Source organism: Pempheris klunzingeri, chromosome 20 (assembly GCF_042242105.1).
Source record: "Pempheris klunzingeri isolate RE-2024b chromosome 20, fPemKlu1.hap1, whole genome shotgun sequence".
Taxonomy (NCBI): domain Eukaryota; kingdom Metazoa; phylum Chordata; class Actinopteri; order Acropomatiformes; family Pempheridae; genus Pempheris; species Pempheris klunzingeri.
Window position 1 is genome coordinate 14,748,618 of NC_092031.1, and position 22,535 is coordinate 14,771,152.

Sequence of the window (22,535 nt, forward strand, 5' to 3'; positions counted from 1 at the left end):
ATAGGAGAAAGCTGATGACACCTGTCTGTCCCTGTTGGGAAGGAGTGTAAAGGTTAAATGTGTGTGTCATAGTTGGCTCCATGGGGGTGTGTGGTCAGGAGGGCTAGCAGACAGCAGGTGGCCACTAGCCCCGTCCACACTGAACAGTTTGGGCCAGAAACGACTTGGAGCTCAGAGCAGCGAGGCGCAGTGGATGTGGCGATTTAAAGGGGAAATGAGGGGAAATTGCATCCTCAGGATGTGATCAAAAACTATCCCAGATATGTGTTCCAGATATCCCCCTCCTAATGACTAATTAAACTAATGACCATATTTCTCTGAAATTGCTTTCAAAATAATCCGATATGAATGTTTCCCCCTTTCTGTGCGCTTGGAGAGGGATCTTAATTATTTTCCCCTGTTATTTTAGTGCGGCAGGGTTGAGGATGGAGGGGGCGTGTGTCTGACCAACAGGGCGTGGATTTGGCCGTCAAAGCTGAAGGGGGTGTTGAGGGTTTCCTACAGAGCCGCCCGCTGCCAAGGAGCCACGGGAGCGCACAGACGGCGCGGAGCGCAGCGCGACACAAATACACCGCCACCTTTCAGAGGAGCCTCGCTGGGACTTTGCTCAAGTTGTTGAAAACAATTTTACAAATGAATTATCTGTGATGCTTTGACGGATCCACAGAGAGCCAACTGGGGAACATGTGGAGCCTTTTGACGCGCGCAGGGCAGGTTCGGCGCCACTTGCTGCTGTGGCACGAACGCGGTGTTTTTTTTAAAGCTTTCTTAGTCTGAATAACTTTTTCAATTCAGTAGTATGAAGTCCTTTCATAGGGCATGTTTCCTGCGTTGTGTCCTCATGCCCAGGATTGCGACTCATGGGATGTAGTAAATGGAGAGCTGCGTTCAACTTTGGACACCTGAAGGTGCAGTCCAAGCTGTCCGTCTTCTTTACCATGATCATTCTCTTCACTTACCTCTTCTACTGCCTCAACGGATACTGTGACTCCCTGCCCAGGCCCGTGTACGACCATCAAAGCAATTTCCAGAACAAAATTATCTTAAATGATGGACAAGAAGCGTCGCCGCAGCAGCTCGGCGCGTACAACGCGTCTCAACTCTCGTTTGTGCGGGGACAGCTGTCGGACTTGTCGCACAGCAGCGCTCCATCTAACAATATCTCTATAGCCAATAATTTCGGCAGCAAAAAGTTTCCTCAGGCCATCATCATAGGGGTGAAGAAAGGCGGCACTCGGGCTCTGCTGGAGTTCCTGCGCATCCATCCGGACGTGAGAGCCGTCGGATCTGAGCCGCACTTCTTTGACCGCTTCTACGAGAAGGGGCTGGAATGGTACAGGTGAGCAGCTTTCTTTACCTCGATTAAACCTCTTCTTAAGAATTTATTTTGAGTTTCCCCGCTTTCCTCAAACAGGCAAATGATGAATAATAATGAACTGTATGGGTCAAAGTTCAGAGCAGAGAGGTCCTTTCCGCCTGATTAGAGGTTGTCTAGAAATTTAAGTTAGAGCTCTATACTTTCTTTTTCTTCCTCAAGGTCTATTTATCTTATCTTATCTGTTCATTAAGGCTGCAAATATACCAAGAGATGTTGATCTAGGGTGAATGAATTCAAATATTGGATTGTAATACTCCTTTATGAGTTGCATTAGGCCTGGTGATGTTGATGTGCAGTAGTAACATCAGGTCATGCAGGGGAGCCTCACCTCACCTCAAGTGCCCCATTCATCTGTAGGTTCTGCGAGATCGCCTCTGAATATGCTTCAAGGTGCATAATGCTTGTGATATGTCTTTTACATGCAAATGTTGCACGTGATGTGTCTTACGTGGATCTTCTCTGACCTGTCTGATCAGGCAGATGATGTCTGATTGGGCAGATATACACAAACTGAAATCTAAAGAACTTGAACTCAGTTTGAAACTGCATGTCTTGTGTGAGGATTTCAAATTGAAAAGTACCGGTTTTGAAACTCCATGTGTATGGAGGGCTCCTTTATTGCAGAATTTGGTACCTCAGAGGGAAGAAAAAGTGCTTTCATGTGCTTCAAGAGCCAAACGCACACAACCCTTTATGTCCATGTATTTTCTTGTTCCCTTATTATAGCAAATAATGAAATGTAAGGGCCTGAGCACGATATAAGAAAAACCGAGATAATTCAAATGCACTCTCCGCTTATTAGTCCACATGAAGCATGTTTTCCGTACAGGCACGCACATCAGCTCATGCTGGTGTGTTCAGTCCCTCTTCATTAATATCTCTCAGCACCAATAAGAGGCTCTGCTGATAGCTTCCAAGGATGGCAGCGCATTCAGTCCCCTGCCAATAAATTGCTGTTTATTGAGCTGACACGCTGCTTCCCTAAGTGTCCAATGTTGGTCCCCTGGGGGCCTCACGACCAGCCTGATGGCAGAGGGAGGATGGGCTCCTGTGGATGGTGATAGTGTGGATGACCCCTCAGCCTGGTAGTCGTGTGTTTGCTTGAGGATCAGCCGTCAAAATGGGCTTTTGGAGGTTGACAGCCGTGATTCTCTTCTCACAAAGAGCCTCCATTTCATTTTATCTCCAGCGAGGGTAGAAGCTTGCAGAGAGACAATAATCTCGGTTTAGAAATTAAAAAGTGCGTGCGTAAATTGATAAATCAAATGGGTGAAAATGAAGAGTTTGGGTGGACATGAGGGATATATTAGATATATTATTGATATACTTAGAGATAAATAGACGAGAGGGAGGGACAGAGGGGAACCATTACAGAGGAGGAACGAGGAAAAAAAAACGTGGGGAGTAAATGACAGTTTGATAAAGAGAAAAGAAGCAGGGAGATGAGAACACGGAGGTGTGGCAGGAAAATGCGAAGAAGACGGAGAGATGCAGGGAGAGATCAATACAGCAGGGTAATGATTGGTTCACTGTGAGGCTCGGCGCCGAACAGCACTAAGTGACATCAGAGATCTAAGTGTTTGTGTCTGTGTCAGTGTGTGTGTGTGTGTGTGTGTTTGCGCAAGTGTTGATTAGCTTTCTTATTACTTAGTACGGTTGTCAGAAAGAGGAAGAGGTTGGGGTTTTCCCGCTTGCATGCGAGCGACATTAAAACGCATGCATGTGTGATGATGAAATTAGGAGTGATGTGGACTGCAGCTTGTCGAGGCAGATTAACTCTCAGTTTAAAGCTGACTCCACCAGAAACAGCTGCAATACAGACATGTGTGTTAATCAAGTAGTCATGAAAGTCTGTAATACGGCTGTTTGCAGTATTTATAGATGTGAAAATGCAGGATTAACCGAAACAAAGTAGAATTTTAGCTTGCTGACTGTGGGTACATGAAGTAAGTCCTCCCTCCTTGTTAATGATAGAGGATGAGGCTGAAACTAACAATTATCTCGAACTAACAATAATTTACCAACATTTGCTGCTGAAATGCAGGAAGCCTTACGTTTCAGGAACTGCAATCAGCCAATGTTTGATCAATCAATCATTAAAATGGTTTCAGATTATTCCTCCATGGATCAACTCATCAATTAACTGGCTGACTGTGTCAGCTCTAATAGGTGAGATGACTTAGATCTACATAATTTGTTCTGCTTATGGGAAATGTGTCTAAAATGATGCACAGGCCATTCCCAATTCTGACATTTCCTGTAAACGTGAAGCTGTAAAAAGGTGTGTCTTGGTTGTGAATATTTTAAGTAGGATTTTTGTCTTGAAGGAGAACTCTTACTTTTTTGCATAGTTTCTACTATCATTACTATCCTGTTCATAGCTGACGCAAGAGGAGATTTAGGGGAATGTAAGGGTTTAAGAGATAACTGGAAATGTCTCTGGTCATGTGTCTCAGCGTTTGGACACCAGACGAGCAAGAGCGAAGTAATTAGCAGGAAATAATCCTACAAAGCATAAATCTCAAAAAGCAATTTCCCCCTGGGGATTATTAAAGGAATTCTGATTCTGATTCTGATTCTGATTCTGATATCCATCCTTTCTGATAGTTTCCACCAGGTTTCAGATTTTTTCTACTGAAGCCCGACAGGATCAGACAGTAGATTTAGTAGATTCAGTTTCTTTGAATTCAGAGATGCGCAAAACTAACCCTTCCGCCATTCTCTCCTCTGTGAAATAATTTCCACCATGACCTCAGAATCCTCTCCCATTGTGGTGTTTAGTTTATTCATAACTAAAGTACACCTAAGTTAAACTTTGGCCGCAAAACCTGGTGGAACATCGACGTCCAAATGGCTCCCATAGCAACTCTCTCCGTGCTCGCTTTGCACAAGGTCGCACTTCAGCTCTTGGTGTAAAAAAACAAAATTGATACTTAATATAAAAGTTTGTTTTGTATTTTTTTCTGTTTTTCTCTTTCTGTTTGTGCGAGTTCTGTATAATTGGCCACATTTTGTTAGTGTATCGCGTATTTTTGCACGGACTGTATTGCGCAATAAAACCGAAATGTTAGTAGATTTAATTCAAAGATTGAATTTTTTTCTTTTTATGTAACAAGTGTGAGGGTAAAGCCTCAACTTTTCAGCTGAAACAACAGTCTAGCATCTGTAGTTCCCTGTATGGTGACGAAGCACAACTGAACAGTAAAGAGGGATAAAGGTGAGGAGAGCAGTGACCTTTACACGTTCCCTTTACCACGTTCTGTTGATGGGAAACTGACCTTACCTTGTACTCTCTTAACACAGACATGACGTATTCACCTCTCTTTTTTCTCTCCCTCTCCTTTTTCTCTCTTGAAGGCATAATGAAATGTGTTTTTTTTTTTTTTGCTCCGTCCTAATCCGCCGACAGCTCGTGTCAACACTGTGTGAATTGGACCGGTGTAATGACAGGTCAGGCATTAACACGGACAGCTCAGGGACATGCGGAGTGGCTGAGAGGGATTAGGCCTCCGGTTGCAGTTAAGCAAGGCCTTATGAAGCATTAGTCAACACCCCCTGCCCAGCGTCCCCCTCACCTCGTAGCACTGGCCTATGATGAGCGCTTTAGTATTCCTACACCTCAACCTTTAGAGAGGAAGCTTACTGTACCCACGGGATGTGTACTTCAGTGGCTTATAGGCCGGCACCAAGAGTTACTGTGACTTTTCTTATTGTGATATTAGACAGTTGTAAATGTTTAAAACATGTTCCAGTACCCTCTTCAACAGTGGGTCCCAACCAGGAGTGCTTGAACCCCAGGGGGTAGTTGTTCGATTGCCAGGGGGTACGTGGATGGATTGCAGAGAAGCTCAACGTATTTGAAAAAAACAGAAACTGTGATTTGATTTTTAAACATATATCCACATATTGAGTCAGCTGCGACACACAGACCATCCTCAGAGACATGAAGTTGGGATGGATGGACGGCTCCATCAAACGTCAGAGTTCGCCATCCTTCTGACGCTCAACTCTGGTGTCTTTTAACCACGACCACAACAGTTCAGTAACCTTAACCACGTGGGTATTACTGTAGCAAGGACAACGAAGATCCCATTACCTTAAAGAAGCAGTGCTTTAACCCCAAATCACGATTTTTTGGAAGGCTCCAACAAAAGGATGTCGTCCTGCCAATCAGAGTGCCAGGTCGGGAAATGCTGACCTGGCCTTGGTTAATTGGTTTGGGAAATTTGATGGACTTGTTGGTATCACCTGAACACTTCGCATTGTGATTATGATTAAGAGCATGAAAACTAGTTAGTATGCGAGCAGAAAAGCAGCTAGCTAAAAGGGATGGATGAATGGTTGACATAGACATCACTTAACTAGAAATTATTAATTTCGCGTAACAATATGTTAAGTATTGATTGCCGTATCTAAACAATGACCTCTCCCCATGTGTTGTTCGGTGGCTGATGAATAATCATTAGACGCATCTAATTTCCCTGTCCTGTCCTCTCTTCCTTCCCTCTCTGCCTTCCAGCCTATTCCACTCTTCCAGATATCATATGTAGTTACAAAAATATTATTCATTTAGTGTAATTACAAGTTAAGTACCCCGTGATTCACATATATCAATTGGAAACAGAACCGTTGTATGTGAAGCCAACAAAATCATCTGAAACTGGCCTGGAAAGTATCACTTAAACATTTATTCCCTGACAGAGCTCTTCATTTCAAAGTGCTGTCTGTGTCTTTGAGCTGGGAGAGAGCCTTGGCCCCTGTCCCTCAGCTGGTAACCAAGTAAAACACATGGACATCCTTAAAGGAAGCATTTGGCAAATTGTTTTAGAAAAAATGCTTATATGTGGAAAAGCCTTGGCTTTGCCATCTACTGGAAACGATTCTGTGGTTTGGTGGTGGAGAACGAGGGTTTAGACAGCCATGGTGTGCAAGTGAGTGTGTGCGAGCATGTGTGGGTGTGTGAGCTCGGATTCATTCACACTGCTTCAGCTCTACCTGAAGTCCGTCTGCCCCCCCCCCGCCCCCCCCGCCTTGTTCCTCTCAGCACCTAGCTGCCTTTTCTTGACGCTATAAATATCCAGCAGATATAAATGTCATTTCCCGATATTGATCACCTAAAATAGGTTCCTTCTATTGATCTCTCGCTCTCTCCGCCTTTATCGCGCTGTTGCAGCAGAAATGAATTAACTTCTGAATATTCAATCTTGTTGACAAGGAGCTGTTACTCCCTTCCACTGCTGACATTTATACCCCACAGTCTGAGTGTTGCTGGAATGGATTTATTGGCTCATTCAGGTCACTCAAACTGTGTAATGTAAAGCCACCGGACGAGTCCTTGCCCCTGTCAGTGCCGGTGGTTTTCTTCTCTCTGTCCCTAAATCTCTGTCCGTATCGACTCATTTCTTCTTCTCTGGCGGTCTCATAGAGGCTCGTTGTAGAATTCAGCCGAGCGCTGGATGCTCCACCTAGACAGGAATGTCCAGGTTTTATTTCCTGTTAGCCTCTCCTACCAATCACAGGGGATTCTCCGGTTGGATTCCTCGCTGCTCACATTCCTGGAAGCTGCAGAATGTTTTATAGACCGACGGAGAGGTTTTGGGGGGAAAGAGAGGCTTTCGGGGAAGAATTTAGAAAAATGGAAATGTATAGATCTCGGTGGAAGAAAGAAGGCTTTGTGCAGAAGACAGGGTTCAGTGCTCTGCGAGTATTTGAAGCTGTATCGGCATAGGAAGGAGAAAGTAGTCGGTTTATATTCATGAACATGAGCAACACTATCCGGCATGTCTGTCAGAACTAATAAACATAACAGGGCACGTGCTGCTATTTACCCGTAAAGGGATTAATCAGAATGTATATGATATGTAGATTAAGCTGGAAAAACTATAAGGATATAATCAAACATGACTTGATAAACTGGTGTGGGATAGGTATGGATTTTTACTGGGTGAAAAAAAGGTCTGATCCAACTCAGTCATCAATATTTTGACAGCTTATCATCGGTCGACCTTTCCCCTCCCAGCATGCAGTGTCTTGTCAGAAATAATGGGATCAGATGACTGGTGAGAGACGCAGGATAAGAGGACCACTGGGGAAACAGAGAGAGTTTTTGCCGTTCATCACTGTGACTGATTTTTTCAATTTCAATCCTGTGGGTTTTAAGTCCAGACCGTCACACTCAGAAAGTGCATTTTATGTAAAAGATTCAAGATATGCCGTTACTTTTCCTCAGCCACAAACTCATCAAAGACTGCCTGTCCTTGTTAAACAGACAGAGACCAGGATGACTGATGAGCCGCCATGTTTAATGGACCGCGAATGAATCGTCTTTCCACTTCCTCCACCGTCATTTGCCTCTATTTACTCTCAACCGCCTCCTCTCGCTTCTGTCTGCTGTGTGTCACCGACCTTTCTGTTGAAATAAGCATGCATGCGTTAAATGAGTACAGAAAAATTAGAATAAGTTCACGCTCTGGCAAAAACTGTCTCACTCATATGAGAAAGAGAGGAAGTGGCCGAGGAATAGAAAATGGAAGAAGACATGTGAGTTGAACTTCATAGCACATATAGCATGTGAGGTTTAAGACAAACTTTTATGAAACTGTATATATGTAATAATAGAACAGTCTGGGACATTTCTGTTAATATTTGTATATTATTTGTGTTTTTTATATTATTTGTAAGTATTTGTGTATTATAGCAATGTTACCTTTATATAAATATAGGATCTGGTCACTTCTTCACCAATATGAACAGTATGTATATGTAAATCTTATTTATATGGATGTTACTGCAATTTAAAAATGCGATGAAATTACCTTTTTTTTTTTCTTTCCCCCTCATTCCTGGAGTTGTGTGTACAATATTCAGATGCTTGACAAAAATATTTTCATTACTGATGTCTCTGCAGATTATTATTGTGATTAACTCTTCTATAAAGTGTCTGAAAATAGAGAAAAAAAAGTCCAAGATGAGGTCTGCACTTGCTTGTTTTGTAAGACCAAGAGTCAAAAACAGAGATATAAAACCAAAACAGAAAAGCAATGAAGTCCTAAAAATGTAGAAGCTGGAAAATGACTGAAAACATCGATCAATTAGCAAAATACCAAAATTTAATGAGGATCAATTTATTCACTGGTTTATCTCTGCAATACAATGCACTCAAGATCATCATTTCAGGGTTTTGAATTGCTTTGTTTTGTCTTGAGACTCTAATTAAACGCACTGAAAAAAGGATGTGAATACATGATGAGCTCACTGTCTCCATGTATGTCAATTACATGATTGTTTTTTGTGAGGAAGAGAGAAACACACTGAAGCAGTTACATTCATTCAGAGTTACAGCTGTTTGGTTTTGACAGACAGAAAAGACAAACCCACACCCAGTTAACCATCACTGTTCTGTCTGGAGAGGGAGGTAATTATTGACTGTGTGTGCGTGTGTGTGTGTGTGTGTGTGTGTGTGTGTGTGTGTGTGTGGCCGTGGACCTCTCGCTGGTGTCTATCTCTGCTTAATGTCTGACTGCCTGGGTGAGAGAGGGGGGGTGGGGGTGTCGTGAGAACCTGCAGCCACCCTGAAAATCCCACAGAGAAACACACTTTTCTTTGTGTGTTATAAAACCCTGGTAGAAAACTCCCATCGCTTCGACTTAACCAACTTAGAAGAATTGGTTAATTGTCGGTGATGCACTGGTTTTCGAGAGGAAATCAGATTTATTACGCCTGAAACTCTGGCACAGAGAGCTCGAGCCGAGTTTGAGGACAAGCACAAACATCAAACAAGAAGCTGAGATGGGAGGAAATCTGGAAAGCAACAACGTCTCCTGCTTCATGTCCATCCAAACTCCTCTGCGTCCCGTATGCTTGATGTGTGTGTAAACGTAGCCAAGGCCTGCTGAGTCCACTCTGATGAGCCTGATGGATGGCACTCAGAGCAGGCCGCTGAATGGACTGTTTCTAGTTGTAAAAGCGGTGCCTCTGCCAGCAGTGATTTCCGTTTTTCAGCTTAAGACGCTGCTAACAATGAGCTGAGAAACCACAAGGAGTGGCAGGCTGGAACTGCACGGAAGCGGGTTTTCAGGATCGGACAGTATCGAGTGTTCTTATTGGTCGGGACCTGGGGAGTTGCCAGACGAGCAAAAGTCCATATTGAGTCGATTACAGTGTTTCTGAGGTATGTGTGTGTGTGTGTGTGTACATGTGTGTGTGCTCATTTAGAAAAGCTGTTTAATTAGCGAGAGCGCGGTTGTTTTCTCAGTCGCCTGTGCAGACCCAGAGAGGGTAAACATTACAGTCTGTACATGTTGTCTCACGTTTAATCTTTAACTGGACGGACTGAACTGAAGATGAAACACACAAAATCTATCTATCTATCTAACGTAGTAATATAATGTTGAAGCGACCGTAGTTCCTCAGTGTAACAGAGTGTTTAGATATATAAGCATATTTTTATTCATTCTTTATAAGTCATCATGTATGTATGATAGCTCATATTCACGATTAAGATCTGATTACTAACAATGATTTTATGATATTTTGTCAAGTAATTGGGGAAATGTTTGGTCCATAAAATCCACAGAAAATACAGTAGCAAAAAAAAAAAATCCAGAAGTCAATCTGTCACACTGTTTTCTGTCAGTTAGTACATTAGTACAATGTGATTCAAAATAAATAAATAAGAAAATCAGCAGTTATTCACATTTGGAACCAGTTAACATGTGGCATTTTTGCTTAATGTGACAATTAGTTATTATTAAGCTATTTCAAATCACTTTTCTGTAACCACCTCATGGAGTAACTGACTAATTGTTTCAGCTTCCATGCGCTCTTCCTGGGGAATTTTCTATTTAAATTACCAGGCTGTCCACACACACACACACACACACACACACTCCCAACTCATCACACCATCTTACCAAGAGCCCAATTATGTAACTGTGGCGAGGACATCATGACATCACTGAGGTCAGGATCTACCCGATCTACCAGTCAGTCCGTTCCTCCCTCCATCCTGTGTTCAGGAGATCGGATGAAGGCAGGGTGGGGCCCCGAGGCCCCTGGCAGCTCGGAGATAAAGCCACACAAGTAGGCCAGTGTGGGCCCGGCAGGAACACGACTGCAGATTTTCCCATTTGATAAGTGAGGAGGGGTGGGAGTAATCAGTGGCAACGCACACATACACACTCATGTGGACACATACAGCAGACTCATACACAAACATTCAAACACACATAACAGGCTTTGCTTTACTTCCGTGTTCTGTCATTACAGGTTGTTACATTATCAGAGAAATGAAATCTCTGCATCTCTTCTTCCTGCTCTTCACTTCCTCTTCTTTTTCTCACTGCCGCCATTTACAGGACATTTACTGCTGATATTTTTTTTTTCACTTCCCACTTCACATCCCACTTGCTCAGTGTGTCCAGCCAATCATGTACCTCTTTATGCTTATTTTTTTTGTCCCTGATGTCAGAGTTTTTCTACTTGGCTGTCTTATTACACTGCTGTTCAGAACAGCTTTCAAATGATTAAAACAATAGATCGACAATTTGGGGGATTTAGCTTATTCGCTTTCTTGTTAAGAGTTAACTGTGGTTAATACCAGTATCATGTCTGTAAATGTAAGGCTTCAGCCAGCAGCTGGTTAGCTTAGTATGAAGACTGGAAATAGCTAGCCTGGCTCTGTCTAAATGTAACAAAATCTGCGCGCCAGCACCTCTAAAGCTCACTAATTACAGCAACACTTGATATCTTGCTTTACACTGTTTTATAGGCTTATGTGCCATAAAGCACCATAAAACAGTGAATCGCTGTTTTTCTAATTAAGCTTTTGTACGTTTTTACAGGCATTTTCTTCAAAATGTCAAAGTATTCCTCTAAGGTGAATCATTAACACGTTACATCAGTGTATTCAAATAATTGCAAGCTAATGCTAAAGGTTCAAACGGTGTAGAATTAGTGGCTTTGCTGAAATTCACACATGCATTCACACACAAAAGCACACTCACATAGATCTCCCTCTGTCATTAGCGCTGCCCTGGTTTCTCAGAGGAAACTCTGACTGACCACTTCTCATACACTCACCGCTCTGAGGCCCTGTGATGTCTCTATTAACTGTTACGCCTCTATTTTTCCCCTCAGCTAGACGCATTCTTCAGCTCTTTCCTACCGACCTACCCCAGTGATGCAAACCTCCTCGGTAAAAATACTCCTCACCACCGTGGTGCGTCAGCCAGGCGGTAACCTTCGGAGTGTGTAATAGCCCGCCACACACATGCTGAAGTGAGATACAGTAACATGAGGTGCGGGCAATATGGGTTTATGTAATGCAGATATTGTGTAAAGGGCTGATGCATAACATCTTGTGCCAATAGGCACAGGGAATCTGCAGGTCTGGGAACGATTTAAAAAGCACTGAATACATTTTTGATCCATCCATCAATTGTCGGCTTCCTATCTGGCTCCAGGTTGTTTGAATTATATGACTAGGAATTATTGTTTTATACAACTGGGAAGTACTAACAGAAACGGAATATAAACGCCAATAAATTCAGGCATTTAACTGATTTAATTTGACAGTGCAGAGGTATTAAATTGCATTCTATGTGGTATTTAAAAGGGCTTAAATTGAATTTTGTGATCACTGCAGAAACCCTCTAGAAGTTTTAGTTCACTCCGAAAACTTTAATATAGACCATTTCCACCTGAATTTTCTTCTTTACAGGAAAAGCCTCTGAAACTGCATTTAGACACAAAATATCTGCAATGAAAACCAGATGCAGTAACTTAACATTAATCACTTTAGGCTTAAAATCTGTTTTTGGCAGCCTGACAGCCAGAAATTTGAATACCTGAAAAAATAAGTTCTCTCTATTTTTACATAGTAATGAATACATTTAACAAAAGGCTAAAGATTGTCCAGAATCATCATCCAACTAATGTAATGGCCCGACTCCAAGAGACACAAAGAGAAGTACTACTTTACCTCCCTTTTATTGAGTTGCTTACAGTCACCGCTGACTTCTAATCAGCCCACAGAAGCTCCTCAGCCCTGTATTTGCCGTCAGTAATGACAAACTTCTCCCTCCTCGCAGCAGCTTTAACAGATCTTTGAACACACGCAGGCAGACTGTATCTGTCTTCATGTGTCCCTCTGTAGTGGTCGAGGATGTCAGTGTGTTTTAAAATTCCTTCACACGTGTCAAATGTGTTCATAACAGTCTCACTTTGAAGGATACAGTAGAGGCCAAGTTGGGGCTTTGAAGTAGCAAGGGGGAAATCGGGAAAAGTGGAAAAAATAGAGGAGGTGAGAGAAGGAGAACTGTAGGCATGGAGGGAGGAGAAGAGGAGGAAACATTGTATGTGCGAGAGAGAGAAATCTGCACATGATGACATGTTGCATTACATGATCCCCGTGAATCCCCGGTGGTCTCGCCCTCTGAATCACAACCATCTGCCTCTGACCTTCAGGGTGGAAGAGCCCATTTCCGTGCAGTGCAGGCTGGTCGGGATTAAGAGGGTCCGGGGGTCTGGCCTCTGGCCCAGCAGAGCCGGCATGGATCACAGCTTTCAGAGCTCCGAACCCTGGGACCAGAGGGAAACTTCCTAACACAGAAACACTTCCCTCATCTCCGCCATGCACACACACACACACACACACACTGAGGATTTCATTGCTCCCAGATGTGGATCCATCCTGTGCGAGGCATGTTCGGATGGTTAATGTGCGTGTGCGTTGTGTTTACGCATGAGTGTATGTCTTAGTAGAGAGCACAGAGAGAGATGGGTGGTGCACAAACAGAAATGAAAAAGGAGTGTGTGCTCCCCACTAGAAAAGCGATAATAGCCACTGTGTTTACAGTACCTACAGGTGCTTTTATTACTTAAAAATACTCACACACAGTTATATTTGAGAGGCACTTTAGTGGGTGAATCCCTTTGTTTGGGGCAGCTCTAAAAAAATCACAGAGCAGGGACAACAGAATTTTTGAAGTTGATTCAGGCAGAAAAACAGATGAGAAAATAGGTTGTAATGACTTTGCTTTATGCAATTTGCAATGATTACAGATAGACTAAAGCTGCAGATACTGCACACACTGCTCCACTGTGGGGATGGACAGCCAGTGGAAAATGCGGTGGCTATAATGGGTTCTTTCAGATTCTTCTTTTCTTGAACTTTTGGTTAAGAGAGTGATTATTTTTGATTATTTATAATCAATCGTTCATAGTGATCAAGTGTTTCTCTTTTATATTGAAATTCATATAGTAAGCGATTTAATAGATGTCAATTCGTGTTAGCTTCAAGGGAGTACAGTCTTTTTTATATTTCATTCACATAGTTGGGAGACTTGCAAGATTTTAAGAAGGTCACAATGGAGGATGAGATATTTTGACTTTTTTAAGTCTAGTTTAAATCCACTTATTCCCAAATTTCTCATATTATAGCTCAGTAGCATTTTTCATGTGACTTCCCCTGCCTGGTAAACACCCCTTGCCCCATGCACCCACTTCGTAAAGTAGGTCTTCTCAAAGCTGAGTAGTAGCCTACCCTTCATGACAGGATAATAATCTATAGAAAGCCTGGCTAAACTTAAGATGATATTTTCTAATTTGTGATTGGATGTAGCGGCTGTATTATTTATGCGTGATAGCAAACCGATCTCAGTTTTATCAAAGTTGATATTTTTCAATCACAGATAACAGCTAATGGTAGGCAAAGACACAAAATAAACCTTAAGCTAATGCTAGCAGTGGTTAAATCATCACTGGCTAGCTCTGACTTGATGTATGGGGAGCCCAGTTTACCAGGCCAGTGTGCAGAGTGCAGTTTGGCTTAACTGTAGCTCCATTTAGTACTTACTGCAAATTCTGCTTAGTGTTTTCATGGAAATTTTACATTTCTATGGCACAATCATTTTTTATGTAGTAAAAATGTCAAAAGATTCTGGTGTTAACTCAGTTTTGACGAAATATGTGGTTACATCAACTTGGCTCTCCAGGCAGGAGTGGAAAATGGTATTTAGATTATCTGTTTGTCTGCTACCTCCTCATAAAGAAGCCCCTGCTCGTCTCCTGCTGCTTTTGTTCAGAGCCTGACATAGGTCCATATACACAGCCCACTCACGCATCCCCATATTCCAGTCATAAACAGTAGCCTATTAGCCTGCAGTCCTTCAAACAGCCCCTAGTAAAGCTCAGCCCACCCACACAGAGCACAGCTAACTGTGCGTCTGGACACATTTGTATGCACAGATAAACGCACATCTGCGTGCTTTCAAAGCTGACCGCATTCCTGCTCCAGATGCTAACGGTGAAGGTGTGATGAAAACAAACATCACCAGGTTTCCCTAAACTACCTTTGGAAACCACACAGAGGCCGGCGGTCGGTGGCGTCACTCGCAGGAGCTGGTATCAGATAAAAAGAACAAACACTGTGGCTTTATCTTCATGAGAGAAAAAGAGATTAGACGCTCCTGAACAGTGACTCCTGCTTAATGAGAGGATTTCGTGCCCTCTTTGAGTTGCTGCTGTTTTTCTTCCCTCCATCTGTGCTCTCACCTCTCATTCCCCCTTTTCCATTTATTCATGCCCACTCTACGTTTGCTTGTCTTCTCTTATCCCCTCTCTGTGCACCCTCCTTCCCTTTGCTCCACCGCTGTGTGGCCTCCTCCTGGGCTTTTTGTTGTAGCCAGGCTGTTCTGTGATTACAGGCTAGTGGTCCAAAATGTAAACACGATGTCAATGGAAGCCCCACTCAGCCTTGAGTGGAACATCATGGCTCCTATTAGACTGATTTGTGCTATCGGCACGCTCGCAAAACACCAAACACACTGGCACCTCCGTTGTCTTTGCCATCAGACCTGTTTCTGGGCTGCAAAATATATCTTACATTTTATCCTGCATCTTGCATATCTGGGACCATATTGTTGTCTGGTAGTGTGTGTTGTTCTTCATATTCCTTTTTTTAACGTCAGGAAAACTATGTTTGACAGGAGAAAAATGTTCCACAATCTAAAACGTCAACAGTAACTGTCCAGTTTTAGTTCAAGTCCTCTCAGAGCAGAGGGGTTACTTCTGCAGCCACTGTGTTACACTAATGTTCAAGAGTCACACTGGGAGAAATTCATCGTAAAAGAAGCAGACTCGTCTGACAGTTATATTGAGAGAGTGCACTGCAGCCAAAAATACGTTGATTAAAGGATGCAACGCTCCCTTTTTCTGCGCTGGAAATGCTTAATTGGTCAGACATGTTTTCCTGCTGAGAGTCAGTCCGTGAAATGTAGGAAACACAGGTATACAAGGCAGGTCGACGCAAAGTAGGTGAACCAAAACAGCATGCAATTACCACAAAATAACCTCACAGATTGATGACACGTGAAAAGTAACAGTATCCAAAAGGGGGGGAGGGGGGGATTTCCTCTCAAAGCTGAGGTTGTTAAACTTTCCTTAGATCCAAATGAGAATTTTAGCTTCTTTTTTCTGGAATAGAGATTCATAAAAAGTATATTGCCGCTCGCGTCATGCGGTGACCAGAAATAAGCCCCCGGCCCACAGTCTCAGAAACTTGGCATCAGAGCGGTAGGTTGTAGCCTACGCTTTGGCCTGAAACACTCATTGTAATACATCCCAATGTCGAGACAAGCCATAGAAACAGTGTTGTTTTCGTAAACTTTTCTCCCTTTGGTATTTGCTGTGTTTTTTTCCCCATTTTGTTTAGCCCCTGTAATACAACTCAGGGGTTTCGTATGAATAGCATAAGTTGTGTATTTGGTGTTACCCTCGCAGCTTCATGCCAGGGGACATGCCGGACTTGGAGCAGACAGTGTGTGTTGGATCAGAGAAAGAGGAACAGAGTCAGCTCCATCACCACACACCAGAGCCCTGAGCCCCATAAGCCCTTCACTTACAGACCAACCACGAAGACTCCGACCCGACCGTCACCACACGCCTGCAGAGGAGGGAGAGGGGGTTGGGGGGGCATGGAAATTAGCTGAGGGATCTTTCACAGTTGCAACACTGGCATTCCTCACTGCTTAGATTTCTATAACACAAACTGAGCCTGAGACTCAGATCTACTCTATAAACTCAACAAAAGAGGCTGTAGTTTTTTTGTTCTTTTTTTTTTTTTTTTTTAAAGGGAGGAAAATTGGCAGGATATTTTTCACAACGGAGGTTATTAGATTCCATTTTAGCGCTACAGTAGCATTCGAATGAAATAAAGGGCACATGACAAATAGGTTTTCCTTTCCCTCCCATTTCCCCCGTTTTATATACAATCCGCTCTGGCACGTTAGAAGGACTCTCAGTCAAACGCAGGCTTTGGTCAGGGTTTGTTGAACTTTTTGAGGCACTACTACGTCTTCACAGCCTCTGAGTCATCTAAGTAGGGTTGAAGATCAAGAGGAAGAGGGCAGCCCAGTCGTCTAAAAGCCAAAGTGTGCCCAGAATACCTCAGCCACTGATGATAATAACAATCAGAGGGCCAAAGGCAATAACCAGGATTGAATGCAAACACATGGCTACCATAAGACGATACTCGGCTAACCTGTTTGTTACAGGATACTTTTGGACTTTTGCCTGTTTATTCTATAGGAACGGCTAATAAGACTACTGTAGCCAAAATATCAATTCAATTAAAGGATAATTCCAGTGTTACCTGGGTCTTGTTTTTGTAACTTTGACCCTCATTTCAATCAGTGATGATAACATTGTACTCATCATGTTAATTTATGAAATAAGACAACATGGCAATGCATCTGTAACAAAAGCAAGAGACAAGTGGTCAGACAATCAGACAGGTTGTAAATAAGCCGAATGTTTCGCCTGATTTTCTAAACCACTTTATTCCGAGACAGAGCTTGTTTTTCTTCGGAAGTTTTGCTAAGCCGGAGATTTGTTTAGAAGCTGTCTGATTGCCTGACTACTCATGTTGCTTGCAATGGTCCTTAGCTCCCATACGTCAGCCCACGTCAGACCCTTTTCACTGAAGACATTTTGACATGACACAGTAGGAGAAGTACGGGTCTAAATATTAAAATGAATGATGGCTGAATTCAATTTTGCTGCTTTGGTTTCAGTGTCCTGCTATTGCGCACGCTGTCATGGTTTGCAGGGACACTTTAATAAAACAGAGCCATCGTTAATGTTGCCAGTAATAACCTGTGCTTTTCCTGCTATGACGAGCTAAAGTGCCTGGTCTGAAAAATGCCTATTAACTTGGGCAGTGTAACGTTTTTATTACCAGTTTTATGACGAATAAGACAGGATCCCAGTTGTGATAAAAACAGAATTATTATTGAACACTGTTGATCTGATCTTCTGTGTTGTTCAGTAGGTAGGCAGGTCGGTTTCTACACCTGTTAGATACATTATGTGTGATGGATGATGAAGATTTGGACTTGTTTCAGGCACTTCAGACTGAGTGATGTACTTTTTCAATGAGCAATCAATTACATTTGGCAAGTAACACACTGTCATGTGATAAGAAATAGCCCGTAGAACACACAAAAGGGGAAAATAAGGTGAAAAAATATAGTAGCATTGAAAGTAACTTCCAATCCTGCTTTAAGACTACAAATGCCAGTGGTATGACAGTAATGTGACTATTATTTCAGTCCTGCGGGATAGTCCCTCGGCTTTCAGGAACAAGAGCAGAGGGAGAGTGCGGGCTGTTATAAGCCTGTTTTGGAGGAGGCACCCGATGAGAGGAAATTACTTTTCTGAGGTTAATATAGCCTTGTGGTTTTCCTACAGTAGCCACTCACAGACTCTCTCCCAGTCTGTGCTGACATGGTCACTCCATCAATGCCAGCAGCAAATGTCATGTTTATCTCCCTCTAATCACAGATTTAGCCCACTAATTATAAAGCAACATCAAAAAGCCTTCAGGGCAAGTGAGGCATCATCAAAGGAATGTTGTTAGGATCATGAGAAAAATCAAGGGAATGTATTAATTTGTCTAATATATAGATGTTATATTTGTAAGATGGAGGATACAGTGTGTTGGTATTTTCTCAAGTATACTCACATGGAATTTTTGCAGTACAGTTTTATTAATAGCGTCCTCTCTCTATCTTTCTCTGTCTCTGTCTTTTTCGTTTTCTTGCAGGAACCTGATGCCTCGTACTCTGGAGGGTCAGATCACCATGGAGAAGACCCCAAGTTATTTTATCACTAAAGAAGCACCTCGCCGTGTCTTCTCCATGAGCCGCCACACCAAGCTCATCGTAGTGGTTCGCGACCCTGTGACGCGAGCTGTTTCTGATTACACCCAGACTGTGTCCAAATCTCCCGGGCTCCCATCTTTCCAGAACCTGGCCTTCCGCAATGCTACCACAGGCCTCATCGACACATCTTGGAGTGCCGTGCGCATTGGCATCTACGCCAAGCACCTAGAGAACTGGCTACGCTTCTTCCCGCTCTCGCGTTTTCTCTTCGTCAGCGGCGAGCGCCTTGTGACGGATCCGGCAGGCGAGATGGGCCGGGTCCAGGACTTCCTGGGACTCAAGCGCGTGGTGACAGACAAGCACTTCTACTTCAACCAGACCAAAGGTTTCCCCTGCCTAAAGAAGCCCGAGGGGAGCAGCAGGCCACGCTGCCTGGGGAAGTCTAAGGGCAGGCCCCATCCCCAGATCCCCTCTGAGGTCCTGCTTAGGCTCAGAGACTTCTACAGACCCTTCAATCTCAAGTTTTACCAAATGACCGGTCACAATTTTGGCTGGGACTGAACGGCTACTCACCAAAGATCTTAAAAACTGTCAGTAGCACTCTTGTTCAGCCAGTTACCAAAACCAAACAGGGATATCTTGAAGACATTGTCTGTTACCAAAGCTTTTACTGTGCAAAACAAACATTTCCTTTATTTCCTAAGCTATGAAAACTGACTATGAAAACTCCTGCCTTCCTACAGAATAATTTGTAAGAGCTTCAATCTCCTTGAGCCACTTCAGCAAACAATAGTAAACAAAGGCTTGGGAGAAGCGCTGCTTGTGGCACATGCTGCTTCAGTGTGATGAGCACAAGCCAGGTCAAAGCATACTGGTGGTTTGCTTTAAATTGGAACTTCTTGGCACCTGAGTGCCAGAAGTACGCTAAGCTCTCATTGCTGTCCAACACATTTAACAGCATAACGTTTATACTGAAAATAACCTCCAGAGGGATGCCAACACCGCAAAGAGATGTGCCTGAAGTTTAACCAAATGCCAAAAGACTAACCAGGCTTGACAGCCAGGGAAAACTACGATAAACCAAATGACATATTAGAGTTTGGAGCTCTGCAAAAAAAATGCCACTGGCAGTGAGGGAAAAGGTAAAGGGTAAAGGGTTTTGAATTATGCACAATGGTACAATCATAATAAATGAAAATGTGTGTTGTATTCATAAATAAGTATTCATTCATTCATTATCCTCCTTATCCTATCAGCATTGTTCAGTTCCCCCGTGGGTAAAGTATCTGAAAAGTTCATACAAAGTATGGAGTTATAGGACTTTCTTCTTTCCTCAGTTCTTTATATGCAAGTTCCTTTTCTGGACTGTGCTTCACTTTTATTAAAAAGAAAAAAATAAATCAAGACGAAGGAGGATAACTAGTACCTGTCCAGAAAAGCACCAGAAATGTAAAACAGTCCACTGTGTGCTGTAAATTTGCTGTTATTTATGTCGCCAATACAGTGCTTGTTTAAAATATTCTTTACAGACAACCCCTGTATCTGTGATTGCTTTCTACTTCATTCAATAGACACCTCCACAAACGGTACTTACATGCAGCTGTGTATTTCTAATTTATAAGATGACAAACTATTGTTGAGATGTTTTCTCTGAGACTTTTGTATTTGAAATTCTGATGGAAATTCTGACTAAAACTTTTATTCTAAAACATGTGTTTTTGGCTCATTTTTGCACTGAATTACTGAAAACCACTCAGTTCATCCTCTTTCTGTTTATTCCAAGCAAACCAATATTGCTGCTGCCAGGAATATAAATTACATCTGCTTAGCAGATGATTTTTTTCTCCTCAGAGAGACCTAAGAGACATCAGATGATTAGAAAAGAAAATACAATTAATCACTGTTGTGTACATTTAAGAGAAAGCTGGCTTGGTTATAATATATGAGAATGCTGATTGTTACTTTAATCTTAACTTTATTTATAAAATCAAGTGTTTTGAATGGGCTCAGTGCAGAATTTTATTGAATAATGAAGTCTGAGCCAACAGCCAATTAGCTTAGCTTAGCATAAAGGCTCAGTCCAAAGGTAACAAAATCCACCTACCAGCACCAAAATGTCAAGGCAATTACATTTTCTTAAAACATTTCTCCCTGTTTCTGACATTAACACAATCATTCCACAGGGCTACAATCAGTAATGCCAGTAACAGTATGCCAGTAAAAGAGCAAGAAGACGCAGCTGCAGTTTACAAAGCTGCTTTCAATGTTGGAAAATTAACAGCAAAACTATGATCATGGTCAAACGAATATTTTGACATTTTGGGAAATACGCACAATCACTGTCTTGCTGACAGATGAGAATATGGATACCGTTTTAGGGAAACAACTAGCCTGGTTAAACAGATCAGCCTACCAGCACCTCCAAAGCCAACTAATTAGCATGTGTTTAATTCTGATTGTGTTACCTTCAGACACAGTTATTGTCCCCTGTTTCAAGGCTTCATGCTGTGGTAAGCTAATAGGCTGTAACCTCATATAGAACAGGCAGATATGACTGTGTTTTCATGCCACTATCAGTAAGAAAGCAAATAAGCATTTTTCCCAAAGTGCTATTCCTGTTAGCTTGAATGAGTGGTCAGTCAGTCAATACTTCCCAGTTGGAGTGTGCATGGACTGAGGCTGGTGGAGGGAGTGGCTGATGGGGGGGGGGGGGGGGGGGGGGGGCTGCAGGCATCCAGTGCTAAATTTGAAGTTAACGCAGGACAGTGGCTTTTCTGATGTGTAAGCAATCAATTCACTGGGATGATTGGAGACCTTCTGGGGATGGCAATCTTTGACCCCTTTGCTCCCCCTTGACCTGTGAGCCTGGTCGCCATAAACTGCTGACCGCTGCTGCCGAGCTGGTTAATGGAGTCGCCCTGCATGAGCTATGAGCGTGGATGTATGTCACACACATACACTCACTCACACACAGATAAACACACACACGGGCATACAACAACTCCCACCTGATCCATTAATACTGCATTCTCAACCTCTGGGACCTCCACTGAAGGGAGATGGTGCAGATCAATAACTGCCTGTTTAGTTTATTGGCGGCGGGGATGTGTGCTTATACGTACCATGTCCCACTGTCACTTTGATTTAACTCAGGGGTCGAGCGCGGGTCGCTATCATACATTTGTAAAATATTATTTAACACCTGATATATCTTCCATACATGTGTAATCGATGCAGGGCCTAAACACACATACACAAGGGTGCACATATGGATGGTGGACCAGGGTGTGGTTTCAATCTTTCCAGGGCTGAGTGGAAAACAGATAAAGAGGCAGATATTTTCAGATATTTATTTTAGTGGAGACCAGAAACAGAACTAAAGGGAGAGCCAATAATTGGCTTATATTTGCCAGGTGTCCAGAAACACGACGCCAAAAGAACGCAAATGTTACTCTGTATCTTTTGAATATGTTAAATAAGCAACTGTTTACTAGCAGATTCGCTTTAAAAGATGATGATATCATAGTAAAACATAGTGTTTCTTTATTTCAACACCTTCAACACATTCAACAACCTTTTTACAGCCAACTACAAATCCAGAATAGTCTTGAGGTGATGATCAGTCACCTTAGGGAAGTTTTACTAAAACTTGCTAGCATTTGACAGGTGTGTGGTGTTCATTTTCCACCCTTCATACTGTCTAGTTATAGAATATCTTCAGGTCACACAACCCCATTCATGGGTGAGGAGTGCGTAACGGGAACCAGCCAGCTATGTCGTCGAGTTTCCCGCTGGTGAAAAGTTCCCTTTATGTCTCTCTCTGCACCAAAGAGCCCTGAGACTTGAGATAGCAGCAAATCTCTCATTCATCAGCTGACTGAAGTTATTCAGGCCTGAAGGTATTGATATGCAAACAAGATGGTTCAGCTGCAGGTCTGCAGAACAGGCCTTTATCCAAAAAGCCCTGGCTCCATTCCTGATACATTTCTCTGTGG

At 42.7% G+C, this 22,535-nt stretch overlaps 1 protein-coding gene across 1 annotated transcript; it reads left to right on the plus strand.

Moving 5' to 3' along the window:
• The first annotated feature begins 675 nt into the window (after positions 1 to 675).
• Positions 676 to 19,632, plus strand: LOC139219751 (heparan sulfate glucosamine 3-O-sulfotransferase 6). The gene is made up of 2 exons (XM_070851700.1): positions 676 to 1,339; positions 18,483 to 19,632. Exons 1-2 carry the CDS (start codon positions 861 to 863, stop codon positions 19,099 to 19,101), a joined length of 1,098 nt encoding a protein of 365 aa, XP_070707801.1. The 5' UTR covers positions 676 to 860; the 3' UTR covers positions 19,102 to 19,632.
• Positions 19,633 to 22,535: the final 2,903 nt, after the last annotated feature.